Genomic DNA, 19048 nt, shown 5'->3' on the forward strand with positions numbered 1-19048 from the left:
TTGTATTTGACTGCTCCCTGTGGATTACACCCCACAAGTGTGCACAGCATGAGGAAGTGGGCAGTGCAAAGTTATCCTTTGTCTCTCATAACACTGGAACTCAAGGACATCTCATGAATGTGAGACGCTCCAGGACAGAAGCTCTGCGCATAGCAGTTAAACTATGGAACTCCCTGCCACAGGAGGCAGCTGCCAATTTAGATGGCTTTAAAAGAGGATGGGACAAATTTATGGAGGAAATGAAAGTTTATGGTGAATAGCCATGATGGCTGGGCTCTGCCTCAATGGTCAGAGCCAGCAGTGCATCTGAACCCCAGTTTCTGGAAACCACAGGAATAATAATAATAATAATAATAATAATAATAATAATAATAATAATTTATTTGTACCTTGCCCATCTGAAGGGGAGAGTGTTGCTCTTGTGCTTGGATCCTGGGAATGCGATGCTGCACTAAATGTGCCATTCCTTCTTGCATTTTATTGTTAAAGTTGCTTTCGATATGCCTTTGTCATTTTATTATTGTATCACTTAAAGCTTGCTTATAAATTGCTTCTTGGAACTAGAAGCGATACACAAAACGAATAAACAAGGTCCCTGGAAACCTTTCCCTTCACCGACCTGGTGTCGTGCAGGTGCCCCAACTTGCCACACGGCAACACAGAGCAACTGGTTTTAGCCTATTCCCAAATTGCTGACACGCACGTTCTCCTCCTGGCCTCCGGTGCCCTTTGGATTGTGGCTGGTTTCCACCAGGTGGCAGCAGGCAAGACTTTATTTGTCCACAGTTCATCAGAACTCAGCCCCGGAACCTATTCTGAATGTAAGTGCTCAACTGTGGAACAGGCGAACCCGGTGCTTTTTTCCCCCTGGGGGGACGCAGGGGTACACATACCCCTAAACATTTTGTGAATCTAAGTTTGGCCTCATTGAGGGGCAGTGTTTCAATGGGAGTAGGAAAATGAGAGGACCCCTAAACATTTTTTAAGAAAAAAAAAGCAGTGGGTGAACCTGTCATGCAATGCCTCTGAGCGTGTGCAGTTTCCCCTTCCCACCAGCTTGCAGGGACAGTCAGCACCTACGGATTCAGTCAAAAGGCTCACAGGTGACCAGGCACCCAGCTCCAAAGTAAACTAGAACTCCAATGCCTCTTGCTGTGCAAACAAATCTTCATCTTGCAGCCCCTGTAAACTGTAATAGAGGGAAGTACAATGTCTTTGAGGGACACAGGTGGCGCTGTGGGTTAAACCACAGAGCCTAGGGCTTGCCGATCAGAAGGTCGGCGGTTCGAATCCCCGCGACGGGGTGAGCTCCCGTTGCTCGGTCCCTGCTCCTGCCAACCTAGCAGTTCGAAAGCACGTCAAAGTGCAAGTATAGTGGTACCTTGGGTTACAGACGCTTCAGGTTACAGACTCCACTAACCCAGAAATAGTGCTTCAGGTTAAGAACTTTGCTTCAGGATGAGAACAGAAATCGTGCTCCAACGGTGTGGCAGCAGCAGAGGCCCCATTAGCTAAAGTGGTGCTTCAGGTTACGAACAGTTTCAGGATAAGAACGGACCTCCGGAATGAATTAAGTATTTAACCTGAGGTACCACTGTAGATAAATAGGTACCACTCTGGTGGGAAGGTAAACAGCGTTTCTGTGTGCTGCTCTGGTTCGCCAGAAGCGGATTAGACATGCTGGCCACATGACCCGGAAAAACTGTCTGCGGACAAACGCCGGCTCCCTCGGCCAATAAAGTGAGATGAGCGCCGCAACCCCAGAGTCATCCACGACTGGACCTAATGGTCAGGGATCCCTTTACCTTTACAATGTCTTTGGGGTGACCTGTCCATGTAATTCCACCTGTGGCTTCCTGTTGGAGTGGGTCTCAAGATCCAGGGCTGGCCAGAGACATTTTTGCACCTGAGGCAAACCATGCATTGGTGCCCCTGCCCACCAGGGAAGAAGGCTGAGTGAATCAGGAACAAGGGGGGGGGGATAAAGATCTACACTGGGCACAAGTGTGGGAGGAGACCAGCAGCACCTTCCATTCACCAAGAGGCATCTGTAGAGGCAGCATTTGGGGTGGGGGGCTGCTGAGGGGGAGACAGACCCGGCCTTCAAGAAGCCCCCCCCCCACGGTAACTGCCACCAAAGCAGTGGCAGCAGTGGGTGAGGGCATTCCTCACAGTCCAGATGTGCTGCCCCTATGGATCCTACTGCCTGAGGCGGTCACCTCACCTTGCCTCACGGGTGAGCCGGCCCTGTCAAGATCATTGCCACAACAAAAGAGTCATTGACATTCTACTCTGGCCTACCAGATTCCCAATATTCTCCCCACCTTTGTAATCTGCTCCACCCATGGATTTGCAAACACCATGCAGCAGATGACACAACCTTGATGGCAGAAAGTGAGGAGGAATTAAAGAACCTCTTTATGAGGGTGAAAGAGGAGAGTGCAAAATATGGTCTGAAGCTCAACATCAAAAAAACGAAGATCATGGCCACTGGTCCCATCACCTCCTGGCAAATAGAAGGGGAAGAAATGGAGGCAGTGAGGGATTCTACTTTCTTGGGCTCCATGATCACTGCAGATGGTGACAGCAGTCGCGAAATTAAAAGATGCCTGCTTCTTGGGAGAAAAGCAATGACAAACCTAGACAGCATCTTAAAAAGCAGAGACATCACCTTGCCAACAAAGGTCCATATGGTTAAAGCTATGGTTTTCCCAGTAGTGATGTATGGAAGTGAGAGGCTGATCACTGAAGAATTGACGCTTTTGAATTTTGGTGCTGGAGGAGACTCCTGAGAGTCCCATGGACTGCAAGAAGATCAAACGCATCCATTCTTAAGGAAATCAGCCCTGAGTGCTCACTGGAAGGACAGATCCTGAAGCTGAGGCGCCAAGACTTTGGCCGCCTCATGAGAAGAGAAGACTCCCTGGAAAAGACCCTGATGTTGGGAAAGATGGAGGGCACAAGGAGAAGGGGAAGACAGAGGACGAGATGGTGGGACAGTGTTCTCGAAGCGACCAGCATGAGTTTGACCAAACTGCGGGAGGCAGTGGAAGACAGGAGTGCCTGGCGTGCTCTGGTCCAGGGGGTCACAAAGAGTCGGACATGACTAAATGACTAAACAACAACAACAACAACAACAACATCATATTAAAAGGCGGTGTGTGTCTGAGCCCTATCCTGCTTTACAAAAACCCTGTGTTGTTGTTTTTTAAAAAACCCCAAACACTCACAGTTACGTCCTGTGGCAGTGGATTCCACAGGTTAACTGTATAACAAAGGCTTTCTTCTGTGGCTTAAAATGCTCTCAGTCAATTGTCTCCAACTGCTGCAAATATTTGGGAGGGAAAATATTTATTTCTCCCTCCACACCACCTACTCTCCTGTAAAGTGCTACCGTGTTAATAGGGCTAAACTGTATATTGCCTCCATGGGATTTGTAACAGTTTCTAATTTTAATTGATTGGTGGTCCTTTCTTGGCACGGTGCGCACAATGTCCTTTTCTAGTGGACACAGATATGCTCCCGTTTGTTCACACACTCAGAAGCCACAGCCAAACCACATCGCTTCACGCTTGTTCATTGGAACAGAAGACCTGAGCAAGTGTTTAATCAAGGTGCTTAACTCTGGGCAGATTGGGCCCACTATATTTAGACATTGAAGGCTGAACCCCTAACCAATTTACTAGGGAGCAGGCCCTGCTGAACTCAGGTGTCTTGTAAGCCAAATGGCTCTGGGCTCTGTTTCCAACATTAGATGAAAACTAGAAGGGATTCTGGGAGAAGAAATTCCTTCGATAAAAACCAGCCTGACCTTTTGATCCAATCCAGTTGTTTCTGGTGCTGCTATTATTAAAATTAAAATTTCTCTCCTGCTTTTCCTTCCTCGCCAAGAAGCCCAGAGAAGGAAACAACCATGTAGGAAAAGAATACAATTAAGAATTAAATTTGGTGCTTTTTAAAAATCTAATAACATTTAATAACATACGTATTTCTAAACACATTCAAAAAGCTGCCACATGCCCTCATGGCTAATATAATTTCAAGGTTGCCAAAAACAATGTTTTTTGACACACACACCCTTTCCAATTCTAGGAGGTCAAGTCCATTATACTGGATTGTATCCATTAACACCATTAACTTGGTGATGATGTTTCCTAGGTCTCCTGCCTCATATGAGGAACAGTTGAGGGAGTTGGTTATGTTCAGCCTAGAGAAGAGGAGAGGTGATATGAAAGGCCATCTTCAAATACCTCAAGGGCTTTCGCATGGAAGATGGAGCAAGCTTCTTTCCTCCTGCTCTGGAGGGTGGGACCCAAACCTATTTATTCAAGTGAGAAGAAAGGAAATTCCAATGAAACATTAGGAAGAACTTTCTGGTGGCAAGAGCTGTATGATGGTGGAATGGATTCCCTTGGAATGTGGTGGACTCTCCTTCCTTGGAGGTTTCTAAGCAGAGTTTGGGTGGTCATCTGACAGGGATTCTTAGGCTGTGATTCCTGCATTGAATGGATAAGCATTTGGGTGCCTTTCAACTCTATCATTCCATGATTCAATCTATGCACTGATATGCATGGCACTTTACAAATCAGCCAAGCAGAATAGAAATGGGGTCCGTAAATCAGGGTTAGTGAGGATTTGGTTGAAAGACGTAGAACTCACAGCTGTCCATGGAGGCGCAGGTCAATTCTGTGTCCAGGGCAGCTGTTTACCAGCTCCATCTGGTACGCAGGCTGAGACCCTCCCTGCCCACATACGGTCTCGCCAGAGTGGTGCATGCACTAGTTATCTCTTGCTTGGACTACTGCAATGCGCTCCACGTGGGGCTACCTTTGAAGGTGACCCGGAAACTGCAACTAATCCATAATGTGGCAACTAGACTGGGGACTGGGAGCAGCCGCCGAGACCACATAACACCGGTCCTAAAAGACCTACATTGGCTCCCAGTACATTTCCGAGCACAATTCAAAGTGTTGGTGCTGACCTTTAAAGCCCTAAACGGCCTCGGTCTAGTAGACCTGAAGGAGCGTCTCCACCCCCATCGTTCTACCCGGACACTGAGGTCCAGCACCGAGGGCCTTCTGGCGGTTCCCTCCCTGCGAGAAGCCAAGTTACAGGGAACCAGGCAGAGGGTCTTCTCGGTAGTGGCACCCGCCCTGTGGAACGCCCTCCCACCAGATGTCAAAGAGAAGAACAACTACTAGACTTTTAGAAGACATCTGAAGGCAGCCCTGTTTAGGGAAGCTTTTAATGTTCAATAGGTTATTGTATTTTAGTGTTTTGTTGGAAGCCGCCCAGAGTGGCTGGGGAAACCCAGCCAGATGGGTGGGGTATAAATAAATTATTATTATTATTATTATTATTATTATTATTATTATTATTATTATGCATCTTTAGCCTGGAGAAGTGAAGATTAATCAAGAAATGGCTGCATGGCTTTTCGTTCAGAAGATGAAGCAATGGCCTCTTCCCTGTTTCACCAGAGGACAGGAAATTGGAGAGAGGAAGATTTCAGCAAAAGACTGGGAGAAACTTCAGAGCTGTTCCACAGGGCAACAGACTTGCCTCAGGAGGGGCAGGACTCTCTGCTACAGCTACGGAAGCGGAGGCTGGGCTGTCATCTGTGGGGTTGACAGAGGTGCCTGCAGTGGATGCATCCCGTGGAAAACGTGGCAAGAGGGGAAGGGCTCTTCTTTTAGGCTCTGGCCTGGCCCGAGAGACAATGAGCACCCACGTTCAGCTGGCGGTTCCGCCGCCTGGAATGCAAGCCGACCAAGTCATGATGTCACCCACATTTGTAATTACCTGCTTCAGAATATGAATTGGCTAAATTTAGCATTTCCAGCACCCACGCCTGAGTACATGGGGAAACTGCTGGCATTCTGCAACTAGTGCAGCGCACCAGAACCGAGCAGCCTGCAACGGAAGACACCTGTCGTGCTTGGGAGCATATTTTGTACACACACACAGGTTTATTGATGCATTTGCAGAAAACATTTTGCCGGGGTTTGTGCGCGCAGCACTACAACTCCCTTCATCCGTAGTCAACGGCCATGCTTGCTGGGGCTGATGGGAGCTGTAGTTCTTCGACATCTGGAGGGCCAAAGGTCCCCCACACCAAACCGGAGTACAGCTCCACTCGGAGGGCAGGTGGGCTGCCCTTCAGGACCACAATGTGGAGACGGGCAGATGGGACCCAGGGGAGCTCCGGCCGCACGAAGCTCGTTTTGCAGAAGCCCAGGGAAATGAAAGGGGCCTGCATGTTGTGCGGGGAGCATTCCTGGAGGTGGCACGCGTGAATGGGTTCCTTGCGTGGGTGTGGGGTGCGTGGGGAGAGGATGCGCGGTGCCCTTTCCCTCCCGGGGCTCCAAAATGTCCTCGTCCAGCCGTGCCCCGAGCCCTGGGGCGGCGGGTGGGGGCGAGGTTCCTCGGAGGACTGCCCAGGCAGGCGGGCGCCCCTCGTGGGCGCGGGGGGGGGGGCGGCGTTGGCGTGGCCTTTGTCACCTGGCCTTCTCTTTCCTGCAGAAGTAAACAAATCTACACAGGACAAGACAATAGCGAACAGGCTTGTTCCTAGATATTTGTTAATTAGGGACATATGTCTCCTGGAGGAATCATTGTGCAAAAGGGGGGACCTTCTGCTCGCCAGCCCCCCTCATTTGCATAAACCGAAGCCCATTGGCTTGGGGGCCGTGATGTCAGAGGGTGACTTGTAAACTTTGGGTGACTGGAGATTGTTAGCTTGGTTTGCAATTCCATCAGTCTGCCGGAGTAGAGAGGGAGGGCGGAAATTCAGAACAAAACCCGGGTCGGCGCGCGCGCTCCCGCGCGCCCTCGGAGCGCTCTCTCTTGATCTCGCTCTCTCGCGAAGGGCCTGAGGTTCACAGCAGTCTTGTTAATTAGGATGCAGGGAAGGAGAGCAGCAGGAATCAAAGGCAGGGCCGCAGGGGAGCCGAGCAGAAACAAACGCAGCCCAGTGGTGCGTCTGGATGCCGGCGAGCGGCGGAGAAGAGGCTTCTCGGGGCTGGGAAGGAGGTTTCGAGAGAGGATTCCAGACCTGAGGCCGCAGCTCCGCTGGCTTGCCGGGAGGGGGTCGTGAAAGGGCCTTTGCAAGGGAGACGAGCTGGCGCTGAGAGGGTTAGCCTGGGCCTTTGCATTCACTTTGCATTCCAGATATGCCCCCCATCCCTTTTCAGGGGGCCTCGACCACGTTTCTTTTGCACAAAACAAACTCTCTCCTTGCAGCTTGCACAGCACGAGACCTCTCTGGCATAAAATCCCACGCCAAAGGCCCATTCAGGGTAGAGGAGAAAGATGGACTGACTCAGGGAGCGAGGGAGCGAGGGGGGATTAGTGGAGAAAGTTCTGAATTAAGGGTGTGGATGGCTTCACGGTGAAAGACGGTCCTGTCCGGGGAGGTCACCGCCAGCCCCCGCGCGGGCCCAGCCGCGGAGACCATCTCCAAGGAAGCTCAGCAAGGCGCCTCGCTCCTCCCACTGATTCTCACGCAGGGAAAGGTCCCCGTGGGTCGTGCACACACCCAGCGCCTCCTTCTCCTGCCACGCTCGCGGGCCATTGTGTGACACCGAGGAGGCGTCGGGAGGTGGGACCGAGCGGTTGGATGGACGGGTCTGGGCGCCTTCAGGGTTTGGGCTGTGGCGCCAAGCCAACCACCAACTTTTTCTCTCCTGCTCTGCCACGTTGGCAACCCTTGGCACTGAAACGAGGTCGGTTCACACCCCATAGTGATTGAAACTCCTCTCCTGGGAGATCGGGTTCAGACGAACCTACATATACTCAAACCCCACCTTGCTGCCTCTCAGCTTGGCTACACTGTGTTCAGACGTGCGGGTCGTAGGAAACTCCCGAGTCCTCCCCGCAACCCCAATCAATTTATTGAACCCCGGTTTTCGCGTGGAAGCCAGAAGGGGACGGGTGCCAAACGGCTGGCCTTCAGTGGCCGAGACACTTGTTGCCTTCTTGCTATTGCAGGCTTCCCACTACCTCGTTATTCTGGGATGTAGGCAGAAGACGGGAGCGGGCGGTCTCCTTTCCCAGTTCTCCAGAATCCAGTACCTCAAGACTCTGCTCAGATAGCATGTGACTCCTGCGTGCGAACTGGAAGCCCCTTGCAGTAGACTCCCCTTCGACTCTCTGTCAGAATATAGGCCCAAGAATCTTGACTACTGTCTACCCCCTTTTGCTGCCCCAGATCGAAGGAGCAGTACTTTATTTATTTATTGAGGGGAAGGCCTGGTGTACCACCTTGGAACTCAGTCCTGTGACATGGGAACGAGTCACAATGCCGTGCCCTTGAGCACGTGCAAAGTGTCTTTCCTCCGCTTCCAGTGTTTACATATTTGGGGCTGGGAGAGGACCTCCTGACTCAGTAAAAGGAAAGGCAGGGTTGCGTCTCAGCGCCTCACCTTTTTGCAAATGATGCCTCCCCACACGATTCGTGACACCCACGACACTCAGCCCCCCCCCCTTCTTCAGACAAGAGATCCTTTCTCTCACCAACCTCCTTCTAAAAGGGGAACAAAAGGCCCAGCCTGCGTCTCTTCCCCTCATTAAAAAGTGAGGGTGTCGCCCACAGGGCCCCACAGGTCTTCCGGACGCTCCCTCCAATAAATCACTGGCGGGGGGAGAAAGCGACACCCCTCCTTCCCTCCTCATTAGGTCTGATAGAGCCGGGTGGGGGGTGGGCTTGTGTTTGCGGCCAAGCCAAGTTGCTTCTCTTGCAAGTTGCCAACGGGCTGCGAATGCTGGATATCTATATTTTCCCCGCCCGGGGCTGCGCCGAGCCTCCGACGTTGCCGCGGGAGCTGGATCTGCCTCCTCCGCGCACTTTCCGCGTCTAAACTTGCAAAGGAAAAACGATCAAGGGTCGAGGGTAGGAAAGGAAGGAAAGAGCGAAGAGTGGGAGGGGGTTTACGAAAAGGCAGGGCAGGAGGCGACTCACAACAGCGTCACTAAATCATTCTGTCTCAGCTCTGTTCCCGGGAGAGATTTCTTCCCCCTTTTTTTTTTTTTTTGATGGATTAAATTAAGCGCTTCCATTTCCGTCCACCACCTGATCGCTGCATTATAAATCCGAACAGCTGATCCGCGAATCTTCAGAAATTCAGGAGCTTGCAACAAGAGGCTGCGGCAAGGAAGCCTGGGAGCTGTCCAGTGCTGAACAAGGAAACCCCCCCCCCAACCGCCCAACAAGCAAGCAAGCAAGCAAGCAAGCAAGCCAGCCAGCCAGCCAGCGAGCCAAGCAAGCAATAACCGCCGCCGCCGCCGCCGCCGCCACCCCTCCCCACCGCCATCGCAGCCCCGGAGCGGAACAACAATACGAATTACAGCACACACGCAACCCAGGCAGAAGCCGCAGCGCTGGAGAGGACCGAGCCGCAGGGGGCGGACGGGCAGGAGAAGCCGAGCCCAGCAAGAGCGCAGCAGCCCGGGCTGGCGTGGAGGCGGTGAGGGCGCCTGGCGGCGGCGGCGGCGGCGGCGGCAACGGCGGAGAGCCCGGGCGAGCCAGCGAGGGAACGGGGAGCGAGGCGGGGAGCGCCGGCCCAGCGGGAGGGAGCTGTCCAGGTGCCGAACTCGCCGGCCGCCTCTTATGAACCAGCGCGGCGTTGGTTGTAATCTCTCGAACTCATGGTGGGCTTTTGAGCCGCGCTGGAGCGCAAGCGAGAGGCCTGCCAAGGCGCAGCAGCCTCGCCGCGCACAAAAGCAGCAGCCGCCGCCGCCGCCGCCGCCGCTGCGGGAACAAGGACTCGCGCGGCGCAACCGCCCAGGCTGGAGACCTCCGCGGCGGGCAGCGCTCCATTCAGGGGTTTGGAACGAGCAAGCAAAAAATACCACGAAGCCATAGCGCGCCGCGATTGCCATTCTTGAGTCGTTTCGGGGTTTGCTTTTTTTATTCTTATTATTATAAAAAAAAAATCTGATTTTTCTCCCCCCGCAAATTTTATTTTTGTACGTTTTCCGTTCTTTCTTTTTTGTTGTTGTTTTTTTCTTCGGCTGTCTCCTTCCCCTTCCTGCCCCCCTCCGCCCCTCCCGCATCTCCCCCACCTCTCATTTGAACCCATCGGCTGAAGCTGCGGGGGCTTCGTCACATTCCGGGAGAGTTCAGAAACCATGCCAAGATCTTTCCTGGTTAAAAAGGTCAAACTTGACGATTTCTCCTCGGCGGATCTCGAGAACTCCTACGGCAGGTCGCGGACAGACTTCAGCTCCCGGATCCATGACAAGGGTAAGGACGCGGGCGGGTGGGCAGAGGACCCTAACCCAGCAGTGGAGGGGAGGGGGGGGAGAGAAAGAGGAACGGGGCCCCCACCGAGACAGGGATTAGGGGGACTCGAGGCTGTAGCGGTGCGGAGGGGGGGGGTCAGCGGTGCTTCAACCGTGCCAATGCGCAGCAGAAACTCTGGGCAGCAACAGCAGAGCCACGGGGGGGGGGTTGTCCCCCTGGTGAGCGCTCTCACGGCACCGGGGGAGGCTCAAGCGAGTCCCGGTATGCGGCGCCTTTCCTGGAATGCTTTTGCAGCCCCGGCGGCCGCAGCATCCGCGAAGGGCCATATTGAGCGGGTCTCGCGCCTCGCTCGGCGCTGTGTTGACTGACTCGGCACATTTCGATGCAATCCAAACCCTGCTAAAATTAGACCTTGCAGGGACGGAGGCGGGTGGGCGAGCCTTTTCCATGATGGGGCAAGGGCGCGCGGGCGGGCGGGGGGGGCGGGTGGAGAGAGAGGGGAGGGGGGAGGAGGAGGAAGAGGAGAGGAGCCCCATTGGATTGCAGTTCCTTGTGAGAGAGGCCCTTTTGTCTCGCGCTCAAGTTCAAGGGCAACCGAACCCCCTCTCCCCCCCGCACACGCATCCCAAGAGTCTTTCCCCGGGGGAGGGCCCTTCAGCGGGACTCCGCATAATCTTCCCTGTCTATGTGTGGCTCCAAACGCGGGGATGTTTCTCCCCCTCCGGCTGGGGCTTCCTGGTGACCCCCGCTTCCCCCCCCTCCCCGCTTTTGTTCCGGGCAATCCGTCTGCAGCGTGTTGCATAATCGCCGGAATTCTGCTGAAGTGGTTCGAGAGAGAGGAAAGGGGGGGGAGGGGGGAATTAGCCTCCCCCTCCGCAACCCCCCCTCCCCGCGCGCCTTTCTCCTTTGGTCTCCTGCAGAGCGCTGACCTTGAGAGAGAGAGGAGAGGATCGCGGGTGGGGTGGGGGGAGGGGAATGGAGATAAAGAGGATGCCCCTCTCCTCCCCGCACATCTCTCTCTCTCCCCCCCCCCCCCTCAATTCCTGCCAGGCAGTTATCTGGCCGAGGCAGCCGCAGGTGAAAGGCCGGGAAATGGCCCGGAATGATGGAGAGGAAGATGAGGAGAAGGAGGTTCATCAAGCGCCGCGGAGATTAGCATGACAGAGGAGCCGCTTGGCGGGGGGGGGGGAGCAGGGGGGGAGGGAGGGGGGGGCTCCTCCGGGCTCCAGCTTGTTGCATCTATTAACTAGAGAGCTCTCGAGCCGAGCTCCCGAGCCCATCAATTATGGACTCATCAGAGTCGCCGGGCTGGGCTCGCTCTGCTCCGGCCTGGGAGACTCGCTGCTGAACCCACGCCGCTCTCTCTCTTCCGCCCTCCCTCCCTGGCCTTCATCCTGGCCCCCTCTTCCTCTTCCTCCCGTCTTCTGTACCCATCTTGTCCCTTCTTTGCGTGTCACTCTCTCCCCCCCCTCCCGCCCCCAAACCCATCTCTCTTTCTCCATGTGCGCCCTTTCCAATTCGCCCCACGGCCCCCCACTCCTTTCCCCCTCGCAACTCGTCCCCTACACTCCCCCCTTCAAAACCGCACGTGGCCCCCTCCCTCGCCCCCAATTCATTCCCCCCCCCCTAATTTCTCTCTTGCTCTCCACCTCTCCCTCCGCCCCCCTCGGAAAACCTCCTCTCTCCCGTTCCCCTCGACGCGCGCCTTTCCCCCTGGAAACCCCCCACACCGCCCCCTCCCCAACTCATTCCCCTCCTCTCTCCGGCTCCGTCCCCTTCTCCCCCACCCCCCTGTGCCCCCCTTCCCCACCCCTCCTCAGGAGGCTACATCAGCGAGTACATCTCCCCGTCGTCGGTGTACGAGGGCGAGAGCGACGGCGGGCTCAAGGTCCCTTCGCCGACGGGCGTCATCTACCCCGGCAGCCACGGCGACTACGGCGCGCCCGACTCGGACCCGCCGGACAGCCCCCACTCGGAGTTGGCCGGCGGCTACATCAACGGCGACGCGGCGGTGAGCGAGGGCTACGCCGTCGATGCCTTCTTCATCACCGACGGCCGCTCGCGCCGCAAGGCGACGGTGGTGGGCGGCGGCGGGGCGGCGGGCTCCCGGTTGGGCCAAGCTCCGCAGCAATCCGGCCCTCCTCTTGCTCCGCAGCAGCAGCAGCAGCAGCAGCAGCGGCACACGTGCAGCGAGTGCGGCAAGACGTACGCCACGTCGTCCAACCTGAGCCGCCACAAGCAGACGCACCGCAGCCTGGACAGCAAGATGGCCAAGAAGTGTCCCACGTGCGGGAAGGTGTACGTGTCCATGCCGGCCATGGCCATGCACCTCCTGACGCACGACCTCAAGCACAAGTGCGACGTGTGCGGCAAGGCCTTCAGCCGGCCCTGGCTGCTGCAGGGCCACATGCGCTCGCACACGGGCGAGAAGCCCTTCGGCTGCGCCCACTGCGGCAAGGCCTTCGCCGACCGCTCCAACCTGCGCGCCCACATGCAGACTCACTCCGCCTTCAAGCACTTCAAGTGCAAGCGCTGCAACAAGACCTTCGCCCTCAAGTCCTACCTGAACAAGCACTACGAGTCCGCCTGCTTCAAGGGCGCCGTCCCGCCCCCGCTCAGCCCCCTCGACGCCTGAACCCGCCCCCGCGCCCCCGGGAGGGGAGAGGCCACGCTGAGGGCCCCCTCCTCCCGCGCCCTTGCCCTCCCTCCCTGTCTCTTCCTCCTCCTCCTCCTCCGGGCTTTCCAAAAGGGTCGACTTCGCCTTGCGAAACAGCGAAGCCAGATTCGCGAAACCCCCGCAGCCGAGGGCCGCGCAAGGGTCCGCCTGGAAAGGTAAAACAAACAAACAACAACAAGCCAAGCGCACCCCCGCCATCTCCACACTCCTGCTCTTCCCGCAAAGTATAATAAGCCTAATAAGCATAATAACAATAATGATGATTATGAATTATTCATTAATGAATTACGTCAGGCGAACGATTCTCTTTTTACGATTTCATTTGCGAGACGGTTTTTCTCTCTTTTCCTCTTCCTTTTTTCTCTCTTTTCTTTTCCAAAAAGTGTCAATTTCTATTTTCCTAAGTGTTTGCTTTGCTATATATTTATTTGACGGGTCTTTTTAAAAATTATTTATTTGAAAGAAAAGAAAATGCAGAAGTATATATTTAACTTGGAAACTTTCTTATTTATTTATTTATTTATTTATGCGTTTGTTTGTTTATTTATGCATTTATTTATTCGAGGGGGGAAGCGCCTCCTCCCTTAAGACTTTTACGTTTGCACTTTTTCGAATTTTTGGTTGTTGAGACGAGCCAACTCTTTTGCACCACTGTTGACTTCCAATCTGTTCGTTTGTTGCCAAGACTACTTTACTATGCCAAAGTCTACGTCACTTTTTGAAGGGGGAGGGAACGAGGAAACAAACACGAGGAAAAAGGACTGGCCTTTTTTTCCTTTCCTTCTTGCTTTCTTTCTTTTTGTTGGGGGTGGGTGGGGCAGGGTGGGGCGGGGTGTTGTTGCCATCCTTTCTAACACAGGATTTTTTGCATGCAAGAACAAAAAAAAATGTATTTAAAAATCTATGCCAATTTGATGATGCTTTTTTAAATTATTATTATTATTATGGATTTTCATTTGTAAAACAATTTTACGTCACTTTTTTCTTTGCCAAACTTTTAGATAATAATAATAATAGTCTATTTGAGGGCAATATTCTCCTACTGAACTAATAGAAGCAATAATTAACGTAATGCATGTTATTTTTAAGACAATAGTATTACTGAGGAATCAGGTACATTTTAATCCAATATTCTTAATAGCAACGGATATCAGGGACTTTGCCAATGTAGTAAGATAGAGTTAATACGGCGAATCTTCCTTCTTTTCTCTTCTAATGAATGCACACTGCCTGCCTTCTTCGACTTACTTCCGAGTAGCTTAGTCACCTCTCTAGGCTTGTAGCGCTTGCCTTGCCAGGAGACCTACGAGCAATTAACCCCCCTCCCTCCCTTTTTTCTAGCGAACCTCCAGAGGACCGTTTACGGTGGCTTTTCAGAGTCCCTTTCCGCACACACACACACCCCCGACCCGTTTCCAGGCGCTGAGTTTCTGGAAGGGCTGCGGGGAGGGGTCAAAGGTGCAGTTACACCTGGTGTACCTACACCTGCCCGGGGGAGGGTGGCTTCACGCCCACCTTGAGAACCCCGGACCCTCCATCCAGGGCCAGCCCCAATGTATTTACCTGCCTTCAACAGGTGTGTCCTTCGACGGGGAGGTATCTGGCGCTCACACCTGTGGGATGGCGCGCCTCAGAGCCCCGCCCCCATCCTGCACATTGAGGCCCGGGCTTCATTCATCCCATCCCCTCTTAGACTTCAGATATAGTGTTCTAACGTCATTCATGCGGGAAGGATCCTGTCCCATCCACGCTATCACTTCCTCGCTCCTGCATTGCAGCTGGTTGGGCTAGACGAAGAAGAGGAGTTTGGATTTGATATCCAGCTTTATCACACCCCTAAGGAGTCTCAAAGCGGCTCACAATCTCCTTTCCCTTCCTCTCCCACAAGGTGAGTGGGGCTGAGAGACTTCAGAGAAGTGTGACTGGCCCAAGGTCACCCAGCAGCTGCAGGTGGAGGAGCGGAGATGCGAACCCGGTTCACCAGATTACGAGTCCACCGCTCTAACCACTACACCACTACACCCTTTGGGTCCCTTCCCTCTCTACTGTTCTCCGATTCTTAGGGAAGCCAACCAAGCCACGTAGACGGTCCTCCTCCTTTACCTATAAGGCACCTTCCTCCCCCCTTTTAGGTCTTTCCATTTTATGAATAACTTAAGAGAAATAAACAGCACAAAAGAATTAAAAAAAACAACCTTAATAGAATTCAGGTAGAAGGAAACTTGTATTAGCTAGGACCTCCTGTTTTTGTACTTAAGATAATTAATAATGCTACTAGAACGATGACTTCTGACGCTAAGACTGCTAACTATTGCTCCCTCCGCTAATACCGATTTCAAAAGGGGATCGACTCTGACGACTGTATATTGCAAGGAGCTTTGTAAATACCGTTTGGAAATTTACATGAATTTTTACAAGCTGTAAAGAATTCTAAGCCTGTTTGTGGGGAGAGAGAGAGAAAAAAAGAGAAACTTTTCCCTAGGAGAAAAGACATAATAATACTAAATGCAGACAAATAATAATGACGAGAATAATAATGATTTTGAGCCAGTATTTGAATGATGTACCAGTAAAGCACAATTAGCACAACGGTGTCCTGGAGCACTTCACGATAATAATAATATTATTATTAATAATAATAAAAGAGAGAAGAAAATCTTGCAATAGATCCTTTGTATGTCCTCGATTTCTTTCCGCCTTTCTCCAAATTGCAGTCAAAGCGCGCGCGGAAAGAGGCCGGTCCTTTGGAGGTGACGTGCGCCCCGCGAGGCTGATTCACACGAACCCGGGTCCTCAGACCCTTTGATCTCCACGCCGCTCCTCTTTCGAAGACGAGAGTTGTTGTCTGTCTGGGCTGGAAAGGAAAGCGCAGGCGGGAGCCTCTGCCCGCGGGCGCTTGCTTAGGGAAGAAGCGGGTGCTCTCTGCACATGCTCGGGGCACCTTCTTCTTTGTTACCCCACGCGCTCCCCAGCCACGCCGATGGAAGAGCGCCCTGCTCTGTATTCAGAAAGTCCCAGGTTCCGTCCCCAGCAATATATCCAGGCAGGGCTTGGGAAGACTGGGCCCTTGCAAAGGACAGGAAGAGCCCTTCGGCAGTGGACCGGACTACTCTCCTGCTGCCTCGGAGGCTTTTAAGCCAAGGCTGGATGGCCATCAATCTGAATGCTTTGGTTGGGATTCTTGCCTTGCAGCGGGTTGGACTAGATGACCCTCAGGGTCCCTTCCAACTCTTAATAATAATAATAAATTTTATTTATACCCCGCCCTCTCCAGCCAAGACCGGGCTCAGGGCGGCTGATAACTGATATCAAAACAAATGGATTGAAATACAACTTTAAAAACAAGATAAAAAAACAACATTAAAACGCAGCCTCATTTCAATGGAAACTCAGATCAAAAACTTTTGGGGGATGAAAAGGTCAAGCCTTCACCAAGGCTAACTCTTCCATTCTAAGGTTCTGTACTACTGAGATAGATGAGCCAACAGTCTGGCTCAGTATACTAACCGCAGCTCCCTTCCGATGTTCTTTTGCGTACAAGTTTCGGAGGGGAGACAGAGAGAGAGAGAGAGAGAGACAGACAGACAGACAGACAGACCCCACTCCGAATCCCCCAGCCACGGTCAAGTCCGACCGACTCATGCAGTAGGAAGTCTTCCTGAGCAGCTGAGAAGGAGGACGGGCTGCGCGTTCTCGCCTGTTGCTCCTTTGTCGCCCCCCGCCAATAGAGGGGGGTCTTCACCCCCTCCCTGCTAATTGCAGCAGCTCCCGGCAGCCGAGCTCAGCCCCGGCTTCCCGGGCGTCCGAAGGGGCATCTGAGCCGCCTCCCCGGTTTGCATGCGGATCACGTCGTGGCTCCCTCCCCCTCCTCTGATTAAAGGCATCGGGGAGGAGGGACAAAGGGAGGGCCCGCCGCCTTTCATCCTAGTTAACCCGGAGCACAGAAGCAATTTCCCCCAAGACGGGCGGGCAGGGGGAGGGGAGAGGCAGGCCGGGCCCGACGTAGCAGCAGCGCTCCCCCCCACCCCCCAACTCCAGCCCCCTGGAGGAGACACGCCAGCCGGCAGCTGGGCGGGGGAGGGGGAGCGCTCAGGCTGGCCCGCAACCCCTTGGCTGCCGGGGGAGGGGGCGGCGAGGGGTCGCCTCTGCTCCTGACATCCCTCTCTCCAAGTACCCGAGAAACTGTTGAGAAAGGATTCTTCCACCAAGCGGTGGTCGAGGTTCATTTCCCACCTGCGAGTGACTTCTGCTTGTTCGCCTTTCCATCTTTGGACCGCTTGACTCTTCAGCCCTTTCCAGACGCAGCAGTGACAGTCCCGGGGAGACTCCCCTTCCCCTCCACGTGTGCACAGAGTCAAGGAGCCTTCATGTGATCTGGCCTCCACGTGTTCTGAAATCCCTGTCCCGAGGCTCCTCCAGCCATGAGTCATTCATAGAATCATAGCATCATAGAATCATAGAGTTGGAAGAGACCCCAAGGGCCATCGAGTCCAACCCCCTGCCAAGCAGGAAACACCATCAGAGCACTCCTGACATCTGGTTGTCAAGCCTCTGCTTAAAGACCTCCAAAGAAGGAGACTCCACCACACTCCTTGGCAGCAAATTCCACTGTCGAACAGCTCTTACTGTCAGGAAGTTCTTCCTCATGTTTAGGTGGAATCTTCTTTCTTGTAGTTTGGATCCATTGCTCCGTGTCCGCTTCTCTGGAGCAGCAGAAAACAACCTTTCTCCCTCCTCTATGTGACATCCTTTTATATATTTGAACACGGCTATCATATCACCCCTTAACCTTCTCTTCTCCAGGCTAAACATGCCCAGCTCCCTTAATTCACAGTTAAGGAGATCTAGGCCCCTTCCTCCCTGAACACACAGAGGGAGAGAGCCCTGAGGGAGGGAGGGATCCAGCCCACAAACTTCTGCATGATCTGGAACCCTCTAGGCCAGGCCAGAGGTCCACCTTGGCCAGCACTCTGTTCTGACAGTGGCCAAGCAGAGGTTTCTCCTGGGAAGCCCACAAGCAGGACAGGAGCAGAAGAGCGCTCACTGAAGGTGTGATAGTTTCTGGGCCGAAGCCAAAGGGCCGCTTTGGACCTATAAATCCTTAAATGGCTCAGGACCTCAAGGGCTGCCCTCTCCTGCTATGATCCAACGCAGAGGCCCTTCTTCATGTGCCTTCTCCACGAGAGGTCTGGTGAGTGGTAACACAAGTTGGGGACTTTTCTGTGGTGGCTCCCCTGTTTGTGGAACAATCTCCCCAGGGAGGCTTGCCTGGCAGCTTCATTACATATCTTTAGGCACCAGGAGAAAATGTTTCTTTATGACCAGGCCCTACTCTGATTAACGTACTATGGCCTTTTAAATGTGTTAGTGGGAGGTAGAAGTTATTTGTTCGTTTTTGTTTTATTACATATTTTGAGTTCTCATTCTGTATTTTTATGTTGCATACCACTCTGTGGTCTTCTGGTGAAGGGTGGTATACAAATATAATAATCAATAACGATAATAACAAATGGTTCAGGGTCCTTAACAGAAGAAGGGATTCTGAAAACTCCAAAAGGACCTTTCCAAACTGAATGAATGGAAAGTAAAATGGCAAATACAATTCAGTGTGAACAAGTTTAAAGTGATGCATGTCACTTTAAACATCTGAATTTCACCAACCGTATACGCTCATGGGGTATGACCTGGCAGTGACAGACCAGGAAAGAGACCTTGGGGTCATAGTGGACAGCTCTGTGAAGATCTTGACCCAGTGTGCGTCAGCTGTGGAAAAGGCAAATTCCATGCTAGGGATCACTAGGAACGGAACTGCCAATATCACAATAATGCTTGCTGTTTTTGTCCATGGAGTTTTCTTGGCAGGGATACTGGAGTGGCTTGCCGGTTCTTGCTCCAGGTGGATCACGTTCAGTCAAAACTCTCCATTATGACCTGTCCATCTTGGGTGGCAAAGCATAGCTCATAGCTTCTCTGAGTTATTCAAGCCCCTTCGCCACGGCAAGGCAGGGATCCATGAATCCATTCCGTATTTGGAATACTGTACAGTTCTGGTCGCCTCCCTCCGGAAAGGCTATTGTAAAGTTAGAAAAGGGCAAACAAAATTATCAAGATGGAGCAACTCCTTTACG

At 53.1% G+C, this 19048-nt stretch overlaps 1 protein-coding gene across 2 annotated transcripts; it reads left to right on the forward strand.

Moving 5' to 3' along the window:
• The first annotated feature begins 6003 nt into the window (after positions 1–6003).
• On the forward strand, positions 6004–15588 carry SCRT1 (scratch family transcriptional repressor 1). 2 transcript variants are annotated; one of them, XM_083449084.1, is made up of 3 exons: positions 6004–7600; positions 9099–10243; positions 12064–15588. In XM_083449084.1, exons 2-3 carry the CDS (start codon positions 10129–10131, stop codon positions 12876–12878), a joined length of 930 nt encoding a protein of 309 aa, XP_083305210.1. In that variant the 5' UTR covers positions 6004–7600; positions 9099–10128; the 3' UTR covers positions 12879–15588. The 2 variants fall into 2 exon arrangements, with proteins under 2 accessions (XP_083305210.1, XP_083305209.1); XM_083449083.1 differs by lacking the exon at positions 6004–7600 and adding an exon at positions 7656–7724.
• Positions 15589–19048: the final 3460 nt, after the last annotated feature.

Source organism: Podarcis tiliguerta, assembly GCF_965153285.1.
Source record: "Podarcis tiliguerta genome assembly, chromosome: 7".
Classification (NCBI taxonomy): Eukaryota; Metazoa; Chordata; class Lepidosauria; order Squamata; family Lacertidae; genus Podarcis; species Podarcis tiliguerta.